We start from the raw sequence: 17,725 nt of genomic DNA, 5'->3' as shown, positions 1-17,725 counted from the left end.
ACCAAATCACTAAGAATTGGTCTGCTTTACCTGCTAGGAGGAGTTGCATTTCTTCAAGATGTGACGTTTCCGACATATTTGAAATCCACATTTTAAGCGTTGGTGTTGACGCATTTTTCCAAAATTTAAGTATAAGTTTTTTTGCCGAGCGTGTCAGTTTGTACCAATGGTTTAAGAGCTGTGCCGATTAACTTTTCATTTCAGTTTGCATTTTTGAGACATGGGGTGAATTAGTGTTTGCCACTATGCTAGAGGAACAAGAACGTCTAGGGTTTTGGCACCTTTATTGGTGACCATCACAGTTTGATGGTTCTGCATTGAAGAAAGCCAGAAGGTCATAATACTGTCATTTATTTCTCAGATGTAGGGTTTGGGGGCAAAGAGGTTAGCTGAGACTCCAGACTAGCTTATTCTCAACAACCAAGCCTGCCTACACAATACACAAAATGCTAAAGTAACTCAGCGGGATAGGCAGCATCCCTGGATAGAAGGAATAGGTGATGTTTTGGGTCGAGACCCTTCTGAAAAGTGAAAACTGAAGAAGGGTCTCGACCCGAAATGTCACCCATTCCTTCTATCCAGAGATGTTGCCTGTCCTGCTGAGTTACCCAGCATTTTGTGTCTGTGTTTGGTGTAAACCAGCATTTGCCGTTCTCTCCTTCACATTTTGTCTGCTAACACAATGTTCCTCTTATGATTTGCCTTCCAGAATATGGTGCACACAACTGCCTTATACCTTAGTCCAGTGCTTAATCCAGTCTTCTGCCCCACCTATGGCAAATTCTGCAGATTCCACATTGAACTCATAAGCCACGTTAGAATTTACAGATCTGGAGTGGAAACTGGGGGACCAGCTAAGAAGAGGTGTGAGGGAGACAGATTGACATGAAGTATGAGGAAAATCTTTCCGCACGCGCACTTTGAAATATGTCACTTTTAATGATTTATTTGCTCTCTTTCAAAACAATTTGAAGTTGAAAGTCTTTTATATTTCCAATATATTGAAAATAGCTATTAAGCCAAGGTATATTTGCATTTGTGGATTAGTACCTGTTTGTCACAAATGAAGAAAAGGTTTGATGCTTTTTATAACAAAGCCGAGAAATCTGGACAAAAATGTCACTATTCAACAAACTTATTGTGGCTTTCCGGATTTCTTGGGTCACAAAAAAGTTTCAGACTAGTGATGTTTAAGAAGGAGCTGCAGATGCTGGAAAATCGAAGGTAGACAGAAATGCTGGAGAAACTCAGCGGGTGCAGCAGCATCTATGGAGCGAAGGAAATAGGAAACGTTTTGGGACGAAACCCTTACGGGACGAAACCCTATTTCCTTCAGGGTTTCGTCCCGAAATGTTGCCTATTTCCTTCAGGGTTTCGACCCGAAACGTTGCCTATTTCCTTCGCTCCATAGATGCTGCTGCACCCGCTGAGTTTCTCCAGCATTTTTGGTTACTTTCAGACTAGAGATGGTCTGATTAATGCTGAGAATTAATCTAGACGTAAGTTACTTCAAGACAACCTTAACTTTCATACGTTTGTACTTCAGCTAGTGATGAGGAGCAAATATCTGGCAAATGGAATATGATGTGAGAAAATGTGAAGTCTGAACATTTTGACAGACAAATAAGAAAAGAGAAACATTTAGTTAAACGTTGCAAGCTCTGGCAAATGACAAATAAATTGAATCTAGAATCTTGAATCTTGGCTATCACCATTAATGATTTGCTGAAGGCTAGCAAGAAGGTGTAGTATGAAAACAAATACTATTGACGTTTATTGCAAGGGACATTGAAAATAATAGGAAGTTTTACCTCCGATATATAAGGCATCAGTGAGATCACCTCTGGAGTACTTTGCATGGGATTAATCTCTTTATTCGGAGAAAGATTTGGATGGATACATCACAGAAATTTACTGGGCTCATAAAATATGAAGTAAGTTTGAAAGAATATACTTGAATGCAGTGGCATTTAGAAGAGTCATGGGTGTCTTATTCTAAATGTGAGATCCAATAATGTATTGACAGGGTGAATCTGGAGAGGATGTTTTGTTCCTGTGGAGAATCTGTGATGTGCAATCACTGTTTTAGTAGTAAATAGTTTTAATTTTTGGGGAATGTTGGGGAAGTCCAGAACTAGGGGTCACAGTTTATGGATAAGAGGGAATTCTTTTAGGACTGAGATGAGAAAATCATTTTTTTACACAGAGAGTGGTGAATCTGTGGAATTCTCTGCCACAGAAGGTAGTTGAGGCCAGATCATTGGCTATATTTAAGAGGGAGTTAGATGTGGCCCTTGTGGCTAAAGGGACCAGGGGGTATGGAGAGGGATGGGATACTGAGTTGGATGATCAGCCATGATCATATCGAATGACGGTGCAGGCTCGAAGGGCCGAATGGCCTACCCCTGCACCTATTTTCTATGTTTCTAATTCCAAGATGAGGCAAAATTGTTTTTTTTTTTGAGGTAGTGAGTCTTTGGAACTCTCTTCCTTAAAGAGCAGTGAAAGCAGAGTCTAAATATTTTAATAGTAGTGGTGAATGGATAATTGATAAACAAGAAGTAAAAGGATACCGCAAGTAGATGGTAATGTGGAACTGAGAATATAATTATTGAGTGGCAGTTGGTTTAGTTTAGTTTGGAGATACAGCGCAGAATTGGGCCCTTTGGCCCACCAAGTCTACACCGACCACTGATCCCCGCACATTAACACCATCCTCCACACATGAGGGACAATTTACATTTATACACAGCCAATTAACCTTCAAACCTGTGAGCCTTTGGAGTGTGGGAGGAAACGGAAGGTCTCGGGGGGGAAACCCACGTGCACACGGGGAGAACTTACAAACTTCATACAAAGAGAAACCGTAGTCAGGATCGAACTCTGGTCTCCAGGGCTGTAAGGCAGCAACTCTGTCGCTGCACGGCTGTGCCACCTAAGGTTCTTGCCTCATGAAAAAGATTGTTTGTATCAGCTCTGATGAATACTGTGATTAGACTCATAAAGCATGAAAGCAGGCCCTTCGGGCTAACGTATACATGCCAACCATGATGCCCATCTCCACAAATCGCATTGCCTGTGTTTGACACATATCCCTCTAAACCAGTGGTTCCCAACCTTTTTTTGGCCATGCCCCACCTAATCACCTCTAAAATCCTGATGCCCCCCACCCCCCATGTGGTGATATATAATTCTTATCATTTAAAAAGTGAACTCCGTTTCAGCTGAAGAAGTTTAAAACGCCAATACCTTGGATTATGTAATAACTACACAATAAATACCTTTTTTACCCCCAAAAAATTATTTACTCAAAATAACATCTGAAACATAAACTACATATGTTTACCTGATGGAAAATCCAAAACAATAAAAATCGAAAATTTGGACCCAGACCTCAGCCCCCCTTGCCCCCCTTAAAAATCAATTGCCCCCCTTAAAAATCAAATTGCCCCCCTGTGGGGCGTACGCCCCACGTTGGGAACCACTGCTCTAAACCTTCCATATATTTTACATTCATTTGATTAAATTATCCCTCACACTTTGAAGCTGAAAAGAGAACACAAGGCAAGCAAGTATGTGGCAATGATTGAACCCTTCACAAACTAGGACTATTCGGGTGAATGTGGGCCAAAATGCCCGTGGTCATGAGGGTTGTTACGTCAGACTGGGTCTGTGCATGTTTATGTGCATCACTTCCTCACTTTTGAATTTGAATCCCTTTGAGATATAGGCCACAATTCCATTAGCCTCTTTGATTACTTCCTGCACAAGCCTATAGTGCTTTTTGTCTTGCATGAGCACCCAAATCCTTTTCTCTTGCACAACCTGCAGAATTTGTGCATTAAAGAAATATTCTGATTTGTCCCTGTCAGATCCAAAGAGGATGATAATGCATTTCCTATATTGAACGCCACAGAACTATAATTTTGCCCAGTCATTCCTTTCATATCCTTCAGAACTTCCTGCTGCCGTTTAAACAACTTATTGTGTGTTTTATTGAAGCCATTTACAAACCTGAGAACACATCTCTTTTGTCTGTCATTAATATCTATGTTGAGCTACACTTTCATCCATCGAGACATCGTGCTGATCAATAGACAACACCTTATCCTTTATGTCTGTTTCCATCCCCCTTTTGACCAATTACTAATCCCTATTACATGCCCATTAACGAATTTGTAGCATAAAGGATATTAGAGGTTGTAAAATAATAAGACCTTTGGAAGTGCGTAGTGAGTCTATCAAGCTTTTTTTTTAAATATCAAAGTAAAGAAAACAAGGAGACAAAAGGGAAACCATGCAATAGCACGAGCAATTGTTGGAAAAGAAATGCCAACATTTCATAATAATTAGTGGGGTGGGAGATTGCCGCCTTCACGTGGTCCGCCCTGTTTCGATGAATGGAATCAACCCGGCGTGCACACTCAAATAAGATCAAATAGAAGAAGTTGTCCTACAACTTTAGGCTGTGCACGCCACACACAAGAAGAAGGAAGATAATAATTAGTTGAAAATGGTTGAAGTGTCAGAACAGTGAAGGAATAGGACAGGAAACTCAGGTTAGGATTGTTCTTGCTGTGGGCGATTAACTTTAGCACAGTTCATTTGAACAAAATGGCCTGTGTTGCAATTTATATTCACTTTAAGGTGAAGCTGACAGCACAGAGAGACAAACTCAATTGAGTTTATAAAGGGTGATAGAAACCAAGAGGACTATTGAATTCAACATATCACAGCTATTTTATAGAACAATTGAAGATTCTGAAAACTCAAATGCACAATTAAAGGATGGAAAAGTGATTAAAATCCCACACTGAGCACAGTTTATTTAGGGGGTGGGCAGGGGGGTGGGAAAAATGACAATCTTGTGAAGTGGGATGTTGCAATATTTTTCCCTGAATAAAAATCTCTCATTCAAATTATTTAAAAAATGAGCACTGACAGGTAATTATCTTGTCTTTTTGCAAGCATATCAATGTCAAAGAATACATGCATCTACGATCAGTACTGTATTTTATAGAGACACTGTACCTGCAGTGGGCTGTTGTACCGATTTAAATTAATCTGGGTGTGTGTTACTTGTGCTGTACATTGCGTTATGAATGAGGCTGTTGTTTCATTTGCAGTCACAGTCCATTTCCAAGGATAGAAGTGAAAAGAGAGCTCAGTTTTCTAGGTAAAAGAATGTCCTGGTGGATGATAATTTGTCTGAAAGTTGTACTTCAGTGTTGCTTCTGTGTGGCAGGCTTGACCTTCAGAAAATAAATCCCCTTCATACACAAAAAAAACCTGTCTCACAGTGGAGTTTATTTCAGCACGTCTCTTGCTCTTGCACTGCTCAGCTTATAAAGACCTCTTTCTTGTCAGCGTCTTCTCATGCTGCAGAACTTTCCACTGTTTCAGCACCACAGGGTATATCTTCTGCACTGGCTGATGTAGGTGAGGTAGAGAGAGGTATTGATGTCTAGGACCCCTGGGTCCTGTACACCGGTATTGTATGTCAGCAGGACAAAGGGTTGGCGCCAACAGTCTTGCTGTATGCGCCAGTAACTAGAATTAATTACAAACCAATCGAATCCGTTGCAGCCAATTGGTAAACTAATTGGTAATTTTAGCTGTATGTCTATACTTTGTTATCTGCCTGTCTATATCGGTGTTTTCAGAGCCACTTTTGTTCTCTTGCTGTCCGCTTTGACAAAATGGCCATCATCAGCAAGGAGAAAGATGCGCTCCAATGAGTACAGGGAGCCACTCCAACTGCTTGTCTTGTTTGTATTCCCTTGTTCACCAAGCCAGCTTTAGGTTACGGGTGCTTGGAGCTGATTAGAACAGATAGTGCTGAGCAGAATAAAACACTGCAAGCCGTAAGATAGTTGATCAGCACTCCTTTTCTCTACATGTGAAAGAATGCTGCGGAAAAAGGTAGATAGGGATTTATTCTGGAGTATTTGGGTGTGGGAGGGGTGAATATATTCCTGACGTGACCCTGATTTCAGACTGAAATCTTAGCCTTGCCTCTCAATATTATTATTACTTTTTTTTTAATTTTATTTTTTTTAAAAATCTTATTTATTTAGCACATTTTTAGTCAACTTGCATTGACCCCAAAGTGCTTCACATAATTACATTACATTCACACACAGGCAAAGGTGGGTGAAGTGTCTTGCCCAAGGACACAACGACAGTATGCACTCCAAGCGGGATTCGAACCGGCTACCTTCCGGTCGCCAGCCGAACACTTAGCCCATTGCGCCATCTGTCGTTGTGTCCTTGGGGAAGTGAACATCAAAGAACGGAACCGATGTGCTGGAAGCTTATGAATACTATTCCTCAGAACTTTTTAATGCAGAACCCTAATTTATAAAATTGGTGTGCTTGGAACACAAAGTAATTGGGATGAAGTATATAAAAATATGAAGTCATATACGAACGTCTAAATTACACTATGGTGTGAAATCTCAGCTCAGTGATGGTACTTAGAAAGGTGGTAAATCAGAAGGTTGTTGGGCGTTAGTCATATTCTAGGACTGCAGCTCATATAATCGTGTTTTACGAAGAGAGTGCTAATTTGAAGAATGCATCTTTTTCAGAGATTAAACGGAGGTTGAATCTACTTGTGAAGTAAACAAATCAATGGCATTTTACTTGAGGAAGATTAAGGAGTTCTTTTAATGTCATGGAGTGCATATAGCCCTCAACCATCACATCCAGGGAACTATATTGTGTTATTGCTATTTGTGGGACTTCAGTGCATTGTATTTCCTGGCAAAACAAATATCAAATTAAACCATTCTCCATTATGTTAGAGATGTATTTTTGAAAGTCGTACATAAAAGCAATTACTTCATTCAGTTCACCGCTACCAGTGACACAGCTAGTAGAGCCACTGCAACACAGTGCCACATGCCTGGGTTTAAGTTGTGCAGTTTGTACATTCCCTGTGAGACCATGTGTGTTTCCCTGGGTGCTCCAGTTTCCTCCCACACCTCAAAGACATGCAGGTCGAAAGGCTAATTGACCATTGTAAATGTCATAAAGTCATGTGATAGGAGTAGAATTAGGCCATTCGGCCCATCAAGTCTACTCTGCCATTCAATCATGGCTGATCTATCTCTCCCTCCTAGCCCCATTTTCCTGCCTTCTCCCCATAACCTCTGCCACATGTACTAACTAAGAATCTATCTATCTCTGCCTTAAAAATATCCACTGACTTGGCCTCTACAGCTTTCTGTGGCAAAGAATTCCACAGATTCACCACCCTCTGACGAAAAAAAGTTCACCTCATTTCCTTCCTAAAAAAAGTCCTTTAATTTAAAAGTCCTCTGGTTCCAGACTCTCCCACTGGTGGAAACATCCTCTCCACATCCACTCTATCCAAGCCTTTCACTATTCTGTATCTTTCAATGAGGTCCCCCCCCCCCCCCCCTCATTCTTCTAAACTCCAACAAGTACTGTGCAGCTGGAATCTGGGTGATAAGAATGTGAGGAGAATTAAACAACATTGGAGGATTATTTATAGATGTAAAGATGTGTGGTTGATGGTCAGCACGGAATCAGTGGGCTGTGGTGTTCTCTGATTTTTCTGTACATCATGCAATTAGGTTATTTTGTTATAGACCACCTGCATTCAGTCCACTGGAGTGCCCCATGAGCTTCCGATCACCTGCCTCTTTAATTTCCCATTCCACTCCCATTCTGTGGCCACAACATGGCTTTAATTAATCTTGAGTGACAGCAGCATATCTTCCATCTGGGCAAATTGCAACCGTCAAAACCCAATGTTGAATCCTTACTCTTTGGGTAAGCCGCTCTATTTGGATCGGAACTGGGTATTTCTGCAAGTCATCCTTCTGTGATTTTGAATTTGTTCCTCACAGCCCTGCTACTGCCAACACAACGGAGACAAAGAAGCATAATGTGCTTCAGACTACCATTTTAACACATGTTGGCCTTGTCCTACCCCCCTTGTTCTGCCACATCATTGCTCTACCTTTTTACTCCTCAAAAAATAATTTATTTTACTCTTTCCCACTTCTGACAAAGGGTATGAAATGTGAAACTGTAACTCTGTTTCTCTTTCCACAAATGCTACCTGACCTGTTAAGTGTTTCAGCAATTTCTGTTTTAAATGCTCTGCTGAAGATGTATGCGATAGGCTTTTGCGTTGCAATGTATTATCCAATCTGAACCATAATGTTATATAGTGTAATTTCTCTTCTGCATTGACTATAATGGGTTAGGTTCAATTCTCCAATATAAAGAATAGTATACCCATTAATTTTAATGTACGTCTTCTCTAAGGTATAGATATTAATTGGAAGTGTGCATTTTATATTGATAATTGCAATAACTTGGGAGCATGCTTTTACAATTTTATTGTGAAGTAAGATTGCTGAGATTTATGACTTGTTTTTATTAAGAGAGTTCATTGATGAATTTCCTGTTGTTTTAGTAGTGAGCAGTGTTTTTATGTGCATTTCAAAATGGCTATCAAAGTTATATTGTCACAGACATTTTTTAATATCGCTAAAATAAAAATGATTGGAAATATTGAGCATATTTGTCAGTCTGTGAGGATGGCAGGCTAGTAAACATTTTGGAGTTGGCATATCCTAAGCACTGCCTATGTGCGCACAAATTGCATAAAGAGAACGCACAATTGCACGCACAACAGCACACGTAATTCTGCCGTACTTATGTGGAAACAAAGAACTGCAGATGCTGGTTAATACAAAAAAGGGACACAAAGCGTGGGAGTAAGTCCCACTTAGGAAACCTGAACGGAAACCTCTGGAGACTTTGCGACCCCACCCAAGGTTTCCGTGCGGTTCCCGGAGGTTGCAGGTGGTTGCCGGAGGTTGCAGGTAGTGGAAGCAGGTAAGGAGACTGACAAAAACCTCCGGGAACCGCACGGAAACCTTGGGTGGGGCGCAAAGTCTCCAGAGGTTTCTGTTCAGGTTTCCTAAGTGGGACAGGGTTACTCAGCAGGTCAGGCAGCATCTCTGGGAAACATGGATAGATGACATTTCGGGTTGAGACCCTTCTTCAGACTGATGTGTTACATGGTAAGCCATAGGAGCTTAACTGGCAGGTGATAATCTTGTAATGTTTCTTTTGATGTTACTGCATCGTCTTTAGGACAGGAAACACTGGTGGCTGGTGATACTTCGATGTTACTATTGAAGTATCCCTTATTGATTTCAGCAGCTTATTGACAGAAGTCCCGGAGCAAGTTAGTCATGCACAGGTTCCAGATATTAAAGAGGATCCTATATGGAAAAAGGAAAGGAGTTGAAAAATGTGACAGAAGTATCTCTTCAGAAACATTGAGCATTAATGATTAGATTGTGAATAGCAAAAATAAGTTTGTAATTATTTTGGAATCTTTTTAATCCAACTTCAGAGCATAATAAGATTATAATGCTGTGTTTAGATTTTCACCAAGCCATTTGATTTTTAGGTGGTTTGTGAGCTGCGGTTATCATGCTGCTCAAATGACTTTATTGAATTATTTTCAAACAATTCAGGACAACGTGCTACTAAAACTATAACACAGCTTCATTTAGTTTAGAGATACAGAGGGGAATCTGACCCTTTGGCCCACTGGGTCCGCGCCGACCAGCGATACGCGCCCATTAACACTATCCTACACTCGGGACAATTTTACTATTATACCAAGCCAATTAACCTACAAACCTGTATGTCTTTGGAGTGTGGGAGGAAACCAAAGATCTAAGAGAAAACTCACGGGGTCAGCTATGTTGTAACTACCAAAAGATGAACACTCAAATTCCTTCAACTAGCAGCAAGATTTGAACTCTTCAGTTGTAGTCTTTTAAGAATTTGCTTTGTTGTTTGAGAGGATAGCATCAATGATCCATTATGAGAGTATTTTTGGCTGTCATTCAGCCTGTTGAACCTGACTTTAAGCTGACAGTTGTCATGTTTATCGGCAGCTTCAAATTTGTTTTCATAGTTGTGCCAATTTTAAACAAATCCTGCGGAGGAAATCCAGATGGCCGCCACTGGGAGCATCAATCACTGATTGTAATTATAAGAAAACAGGTTGGAGTCAAAAGTAAACATACAGTAGTGGTCAGATTCTCGGCTCTGCAAAAAATAAAGATCTGATGTTGTTACTGGGATGGTTATCATAGCACCAAAATTCAACTGGGAAAGTTGCACTTAAAATATTTTCTTTCCAAACGTTTCCAACCTGCTTCCTGTGTGTTTTCAATTCGGTTTCAAATTGTTGTCACCTCTGGTGATGAGGTGTAATAGTACCACTTCATCCTGTTACAAGCCTCAAAAACTACCTCTGGGCGAATCATGTTTAGGTTGCTTACTCATTAAAGGGTCAAACTTCGCACAATCAGTTAACTCTCTTCGCAAAATGTTGCATCCACTAACATGTAACAATTGTTTACAGTGAGGTTAGAATTTTATATTTTGGGCAACATTTATTATCCAATGGTTGTTTTGTGATAGATTTCCTAAAATAATACCTTCAATTCCATTTGGCCATTGTTGCTTGGCCACTTGTATGTGTTGTGAATTCTTGACAAATTATGAAAAAATTCTTCAAACAATTAGTGTGAAGAAGTGTCCCGAACCGAAACGTCATCTATCCGTATCACTAGCATCATTGGAGAAGGCGCTGAATGTTGTGCTAGACTGCATAGTGTATAGTTAGCATTGTTTGGAGAAGTTGGGCCAAATGTGTTTTCTGATCAATCGTTCAGATTTCTCGGGACTAGGTATTAAAACTCGAATTTAATCAAAATTCTCATCCCCAAAGTACAGATGAATTTTGGCATGAACTGTGCATGTCTGAGTAAAATATAAGTAAGTCAACCTCATATGACTGTAAACAGCATACGTTCAAAGAAGAGTCTGAGGAAGGGTCTCGACCCAAAACGTCACCTATTCCTTCGCTCCACAGATGCTGCCTCACCCGCTGAGTTTCTCCAGTATTTTTATCTAACTTCGATTTTTCCAGCATCTTAAACGTTCAAAGTAAAGCTATTTTGTCGAGGGGTGAGGGTTGCCGCCTTTCTTCTGGAGTGTTTTAGTGGTTTAATGACTTGATTCTGAATGAATTGAACTCATTGAATATTTGGCTTTTACTGGTAAAACTGCAACTTTTTAGTGTCCGGGTAAAAGGATGTGCTCCCTTGATGTATATTGGCACAGTTTATCTTTTGTGGGAGACCAGGGACAGACAGGAAACGTTACTGAACTGTAAATGTAATCAATTTCTTTTTCAGGAGGTCCTGATGATGCTGGATAACTATGTGCGTGACTTCAAGGCATTGATAGATTGGCTTCAGTTGCAGGAGAAATTGGAGAAGACAGATGCACAGAACAGGTACCACTCTACATTGGACATTAGATATTTCAAAGACCAAAGATTGAAATAACTGCAATCTGTCGAATTGACACCCAGTCTTAAATATTACTTTTAGAAGAATAACCAGTGCAAATACCCTTGGAATGGAGGCATTGGAAATACATTATATAAAGGCCATACATCACAACTATGTAAATTAGTTTTGAAACACCCAAAAATGGGCAGATTGAAAAGTACCCCGCACCAATCATAATCTTTTGGTAGTAGTATAAATGTAACAGGATAACTAAAGATCAATTAAATTTACATATTAAAGAACAAATAGTATTTTTTTAATATCTTCGCACTTTGCTTACAGGTTCTGAAAATTCTAATGTAGAAGGAAATCATTAGATTCCAATTATCTGTAATATTCCCAGTATCCAGCTATTAGTCTCCAGATTTGCAGTTCCTGCACATCATTTTAAGATTATTTTGGAAAGAATGTGATTACAACTTTTCTTAGACCCCTTCATTTTCCTAGTCCTCCTTGTACACTTTCTCAATGTTAAACTGCATCCAGTTATTACTCCAATTGTAATGTTTTGAGAAATAATTTTTTATTTTTATTTTTAGATCCAGATTATTAGTTTCATTGGAAATTAGCATCTTTATTGTTTCTAGTTTTCACGTGTTAAGTTTACGTGTTAAGTTTAAGTAAAGATTTGGCAGTATTAGGGAGAACTTGTGTTTTTTGCATAAAAAAATTCGAAAAACAAATTTGAAGTAAAGAAATTAAATAATGATTACACACTTCTTTGTACACAGCAGTGTCTGGACTTTAAACAGCTATAGCGAGACATTTGTCGATGTTGTACATGTCACGTCACTCATTCCTTCTCTCCAGAGATGCTGCCTGTCCCGCTGAGTTACTCCAGCATTTACTGTCTACCTTCGATTTAAACCAGCACCTCCAGTTCTTTCCTACACATCAGTAATGTTTTTGGAAATTTGGTTTATTGGTGATATCTGAGGATATAATATATTTATGTGATGGTCAGGAGTTGTCATCGTATGTAATTGCTTGTATTAATATGTTTCCATGATAGATTTATGAAAATAAATTCTACCATTCAATTCAGCAAGTTTGTCTTGGTACTTTAGTTCCAGGTGGTCCTTTTCCTAACATACATTATCTTCACTTCACATTCTTCAGTTTCTTTCTTTCTTATTTATCCATGACCTACTATCCATGAATAGATCCACGAGCTATTCTGTTCTCCGCGACTGTTTCAGGAAAGCATGTTCCATATTCCAATCCTTTACTGAGTAGATAATTCTCAAAATACATAATCATCTTTATTAGTGACTAATAATACCGAAAATGAGATGTTATCAATGGGTGGAAACAACAACCATTGTGTGGGGGCTTTTTTAATCTATTAAAGGGCCTGTCCCACTTAGGCGATTTTTTAGGCGACTACCGAAATCTTTTTCAAAATGTTGAAAAACATTTTTCTGTATTGTTTTCTGTATTGTTGGCTGGACTATGGTGCCATCCTCACCTTGGTGCCATTTATGTTATGTTGTGTCGTGGACTTTCTGTGTTTGTGCTTTTTTTTTTTTTAATTCAATTTCAATTTTATTTTTAATATGCTTTATTATTTATTTATTATTTATTTATTTTTGTGTGTGATTTTTTTTATGATACTACCCGTAAGGGAAATTCATTTTGTTGTCTCAAATTGAGACAATGACAATAAATTTGAATACAATACAATACTAATGCCACCATGCTGTTGTGTTCCTTCATTTTTTTGATTCCCTACATAGAAACACAATTTCTGGAATTATCTTATTGAAACCCCATATAATTTTAAAGAGTTTTAACCAATTTCAGCTTTTTGTTTGTTAAGGGCCTGTCCCACTTAGGCGACTCTTTAGGAATTCACCTACGATACCTGGCGACAACCTATGACAATCTACGACAGCAAAAATTGTCGCCACTATCGCCGAAATTTTGAAACAAATTTTGGTAGTTGCCTAAAAAATCGCCTAAGTGGGACAGGCCCTTTAATAGATTAAAAAAGCCCACACACAATGGTTGTTGTTTCCACCCATTGATAACATCTCATTTTCGGTATTATAGAAACATAGAAATTAGGTGCAGGAGTAGGCCATTCGGCCCTTCGAGCCTGCACCGCCATTTAATATGATCATGGCTGATCATCCAACTCAATATCCCGTACCTGCCTTCTCTCCATACCCCCTGATCCCCTTAGCCACAAGGGCCACATCTAACTCCCTCTTAAATATAGCCAATGAACTGGCCTCAACTACCCTCTGTGGCAGAGAGTTCCAGAGATTCACCACTCTCTGTGTGAAAAAAGTTCTTCTCATCTCGGTTTTAAAGGATTTCCCCTTTATCCTTAAGCTGTGACCCCTTGTCCTGGACTTCCCTAACATCGGGAACAATCTTCCTGCATCTAGCCTCCAACCCCCTTATCTTTATGAATTTTTAACGTTCCTTCTGTACCTTGATGTTCATATTGCGCATGGAGCCCATAAATGTAACCAGGTATCATGTGCATATTATAGCTATTTGGCTTTAAGTCTGGCTTTTATTGTGCCTCTTGCAGACCCACGTCTCTAGCTTGGGAAGTGAGGAAGATGTCACCAGGACGACACGTTATGCCAAGTCCACCTGCAGACAGGATTTGCACCACGTCGAATGCTCGAAGAAGTTTAAATTTCGGGGCTCCCAATACCATGTAAGAAATATTTCTACCTTGGCTTTTGTTTCTTGCAGGTTGATAGTGGAAAACATTATGCATCCTTTCCGTGAAATGCAAGCCAGTCATACTTCCAGATCCAGTGATTTGAGACCAGTTTGCTGGATCCTTTCATTTGTACAGTATGCCACAGTCCTGTATATGTTACAGGTAAACTAACTGCCCACAGCTGTGTAATGCGTTTGTATTACTATGAAATCACAGAATAATTCAAATATAATATACCTGTATTACTTTTAAAATGTAATATGTGTCATGGACAAATGTAGTAGTCAACTTGTGTATAATATAATAGAACATAGAACAATACAGAACAGGAACCGGTCCTTCGACCCACAATGTCTTCGCCGAACATAATGCTAAGACCATCACTTATCTACCTTGTAGATAATTTGTAATCTATGTATACCCATAACCTGTATTCCTCCATTCTATGTATATCTATATGCCTAGCCAAAAGTCTTTTGAATGCCACTACTATATCCGCTTCAAAGATCAGCCCCCACAGCGTATTCCTGCCACTCGGCTCCTTCTGAGTTTAAAAAAAAAAAAAAACTTGCCCCGCACTTCTCCTTTTAATCTTTGCACCTTTCACCTTAAACCTTTCATCCTTTGAGTCTGACTGTCTACCCCATCTATGCCTCTCAGAATTTTATATACTTCTATCAGTTTCCCTACAACCTCCGGCGGTTCTGGAGAAAACAATCCAAATTGCCCAGAATCTAGTCTTTGTTGAAGTGAATCCATGTATGTACATAAATGCAGAACATGCAGTGCCTAATATGTTAGCAGTTTTCTTTGTTGCCATTTTATTAAATTAATCTAAAGTGAGATTACTACATGTAGTTTGATCCTCCTCTAATGTCACTTACATGCGACTCCTTTTAATTTATTAAACACATTGCCATTGAAGGATGTTCACGACTTATTATGGTTGAAGACTGCTGAAGAGTTGGTTCAATACATTGGCTATTTTGTAATGGGATTACCTCAGGAAATGGCTATTGATTATCAAAGTGGGCTGTAAATGTTGACTGGTATTGACATGCAGATTTACATGAAATTCATACAACAGTTCAACTTTGCAACCAGCATCACAGAAGCGTGAGATAAATATGCAGCCATTTTAATTTGTTTGCACCTTGCCTTACTGGGTGCATTATTAATAAACAGCATTGGAGACTGAAAATAAAATGATGTTGGATATATGACAAAAGTATCCATTTTATAAATTTAGAAGGGACCCGACCTGAAACGTCACCTATCAATGTTCTCCAGAGATGCTGCGTGACTGGCTGAGTTACTCCAGCATTTTGTATCTTTTTTTGTTAACACATTGCAAACTTGGTACAAGGCAGAGTTAGTGGTGACACATTGGCATATGTTGTTAATGGCGGGGCATAGATACAGAGAGGAGTTCAGTGTCTGCCAGCTGAAGATAAGGACAGCAGGTAATGCTGCTGTTGCTTTCAAATGACTTTGATTCACTCATGATCTTGGGCCTCTCTGTATAAAGTCTAAATGTCCCTCCTATAAATGTGTGGGTTTTCATCAGATGCTTTGATTTCCTCCCTCAGACTGGTGGGTTAATTGGTTAATTAGGAAGAGTCAACCATAGAAAAAAGTGAACTTTAATCATGTTAGTTGTGGTACACCTGTAAATTTTGAGGAGCATTGTAAATTAGACAGTTGGTCTTTAGAGCTAAGTTAGGAATCCCAGTCTCGACATCCTTTTTATCTCCAGTGAATAATTTGTAATGGTGAATGTTTCTCCTCATGGTTTTCATCCAAGTCTATACATTTTCTATTCAGGGCAGCCCCTCCAGCCTTGGTAGTAGCTCGTCTAGCTTCAACAGGTGTCAGTTGGGCCGACAAAGTAAAAGCTAATGGAGCAACTATGACTGCAGCACCAAAGCACAATCAGAAGTCTTCACCGCGGATTAGATTGCATCCAAATGGTGAGTTATTATTATCATAGCATTTAAAAATCAGAAAATGCAAAAATCATCGATGTTCCTGATGTGTATACGCGCTCAGTCACACCATCAGGGATTGGGTAGGTCTGAAGAAGGGTCTCGACCCAAAACGTCACCCATTCCTTCTCTCCGGTGATGCTGCCTGTCCCGCTGAGTTACTCCAACATTTTGTGTCTATATTGGATAGATATGCCATTTATTGTCACTATACATTGTCACTATACATATTGGGTAGGGAAATGTATTTTCTTTTGGAATGACGGAAAATTATACAGCTCCCAGTTATAATATTCTTATTTTTCTCTTTATTTTGAAATTTAATTAAAGAAGAATTGAACTAAAGTTATATGAACTTGCTTGTGTAGGAATGAACTGCAGATGCTGGTTTAAACCGAAAATAGACACTGAGTCACTCAAGCGATTTATATGAACTTGCTAATTGTTGTTTCCTTACATTTTCTAAGTTAACCAAATGTCCAGCTATGTAACATAGCGCAGTACTATCAAGAATCAGACACATCTACACACTTGCGTAAATTAATTCTGATCTCAAAAATATTCTAGGTTGACTAGGATTTACTGGTTCTAATTTATTTTACCCACTGCAAATTGTGAAGTGAACACAATAACTAAACTTGGTCTTAAAACTACAAATGAAATAAATTGTTACGCTATTCAATACAATACAATGCAATACAATACAATACAATTTATTTGTCACTTGAACCTCATAGAGGCTCAAGTGAAATGTTGTTTCTGCAGTCATACATACAAGAAAAGAATTCATGTCTCTCCAAACAATGCCACATTTTATAAAGATAAACTTTCCACTGGTTGCTGAATTGCTCAGTCGTTAAGGAAAAATGTAAATAATGCGTAATTTTGCAATGGATTAATACATTTAGATTTTTTAGGAAAACTTTGGAAAGTTTGTGTGAGGTTTTTGAATGCAAAGGGACCCAGAGCTTTTACAACCAAATCTTACTGTTGTGAAACGTATTGTCTACGCGGTATCTCCTAAACTAAATAACCTATATTTAATCCCAGTGTGAAGAAGGGTTTCGGCCCGAAACGTTGCCTATTTCCTTCGCTCCATAGATGCTGCTGCACCCGCTGAGTTTCTCCAGCTTTTTTGTGTAACCTTCGATTCTCCAGCATCTGCAGTTCCTTCTTAAACAACCTATATTTATGTAAGGTACATAAAAAAGCTGGAGAAACTCAGCGGGTGCAGCAGCATCTATGGAGCGAAGGAAATAGGCAACGTTTCGGGTCGAAACCCTTTGGGTTTCGACCCGAAACGTTGCCTATTTCCTTTGGGTTTCGTCCCAAAACGTTGCCTATTTCCTTCGCTCCATAGATGCTGCTGCACCCGCTGACTTTCTCCAGCTTTTTTGTGTACCTTCGATTTTCCAGCATCTGCAGTTCCTTCTTAAACTTATATTAAATAATAGGTACTTCAAAAAATACTCTTTCAAAGCTGCACATTTCAACTAGATGTTCCCTATTTTCTCACTGGATATGATTCCATATGCGAATTGGCCATGGTATAATAACATTACTCTTTTGTGGATTCCACTGACGACACAGATTCATAATCTTTACACAACATTGCCACCCTTTCTTCAAGT

At 39.2% G+C, this 17,725-nt stretch overlaps 1 protein-coding gene across 3 annotated transcripts in view; it reads left to right on the top strand.

The window, feature by feature from the left end:
• scaper (S-phase cyclin A-associated protein in the ER) overlaps nt 1-17,725 on the top strand; it is a 234,954-nt gene that overhangs the window by 35,453 nt on the left and 181,776 nt on the right. For all 3 annotated transcript variants that reach the window (XM_055662538.1, XM_055662537.1, XM_055662536.1), the window contains 3 exons: nt 11,268-11,368; nt 13,969-14,100; nt 15,934-16,079. In XM_055662538.1, the coding sequence (XP_055518513.1) occupies nt 11,268-11,368; nt 13,969-14,100; nt 15,934-16,079 (379 nt within the window). The remainder of the gene's footprint in view (nt 1-11,267; nt 11,369-13,968; nt 14,101-15,933; nt 16,080-17,725) is intronic.

Source organism: Leucoraja erinacea, chromosome 36 (assembly GCF_028641065.1).
Source record: "Leucoraja erinacea ecotype New England chromosome 36, Leri_hhj_1, whole genome shotgun sequence".
Classification (NCBI taxonomy): Eukaryota; Metazoa; Chordata; class Chondrichthyes; order Rajiformes; family Rajidae; genus Leucoraja; species Leucoraja erinaceus.
Note: the sequence above shows the minus strand (reverse complement) of the source record. Positions and strands in the feature narration are given on the sequence as shown.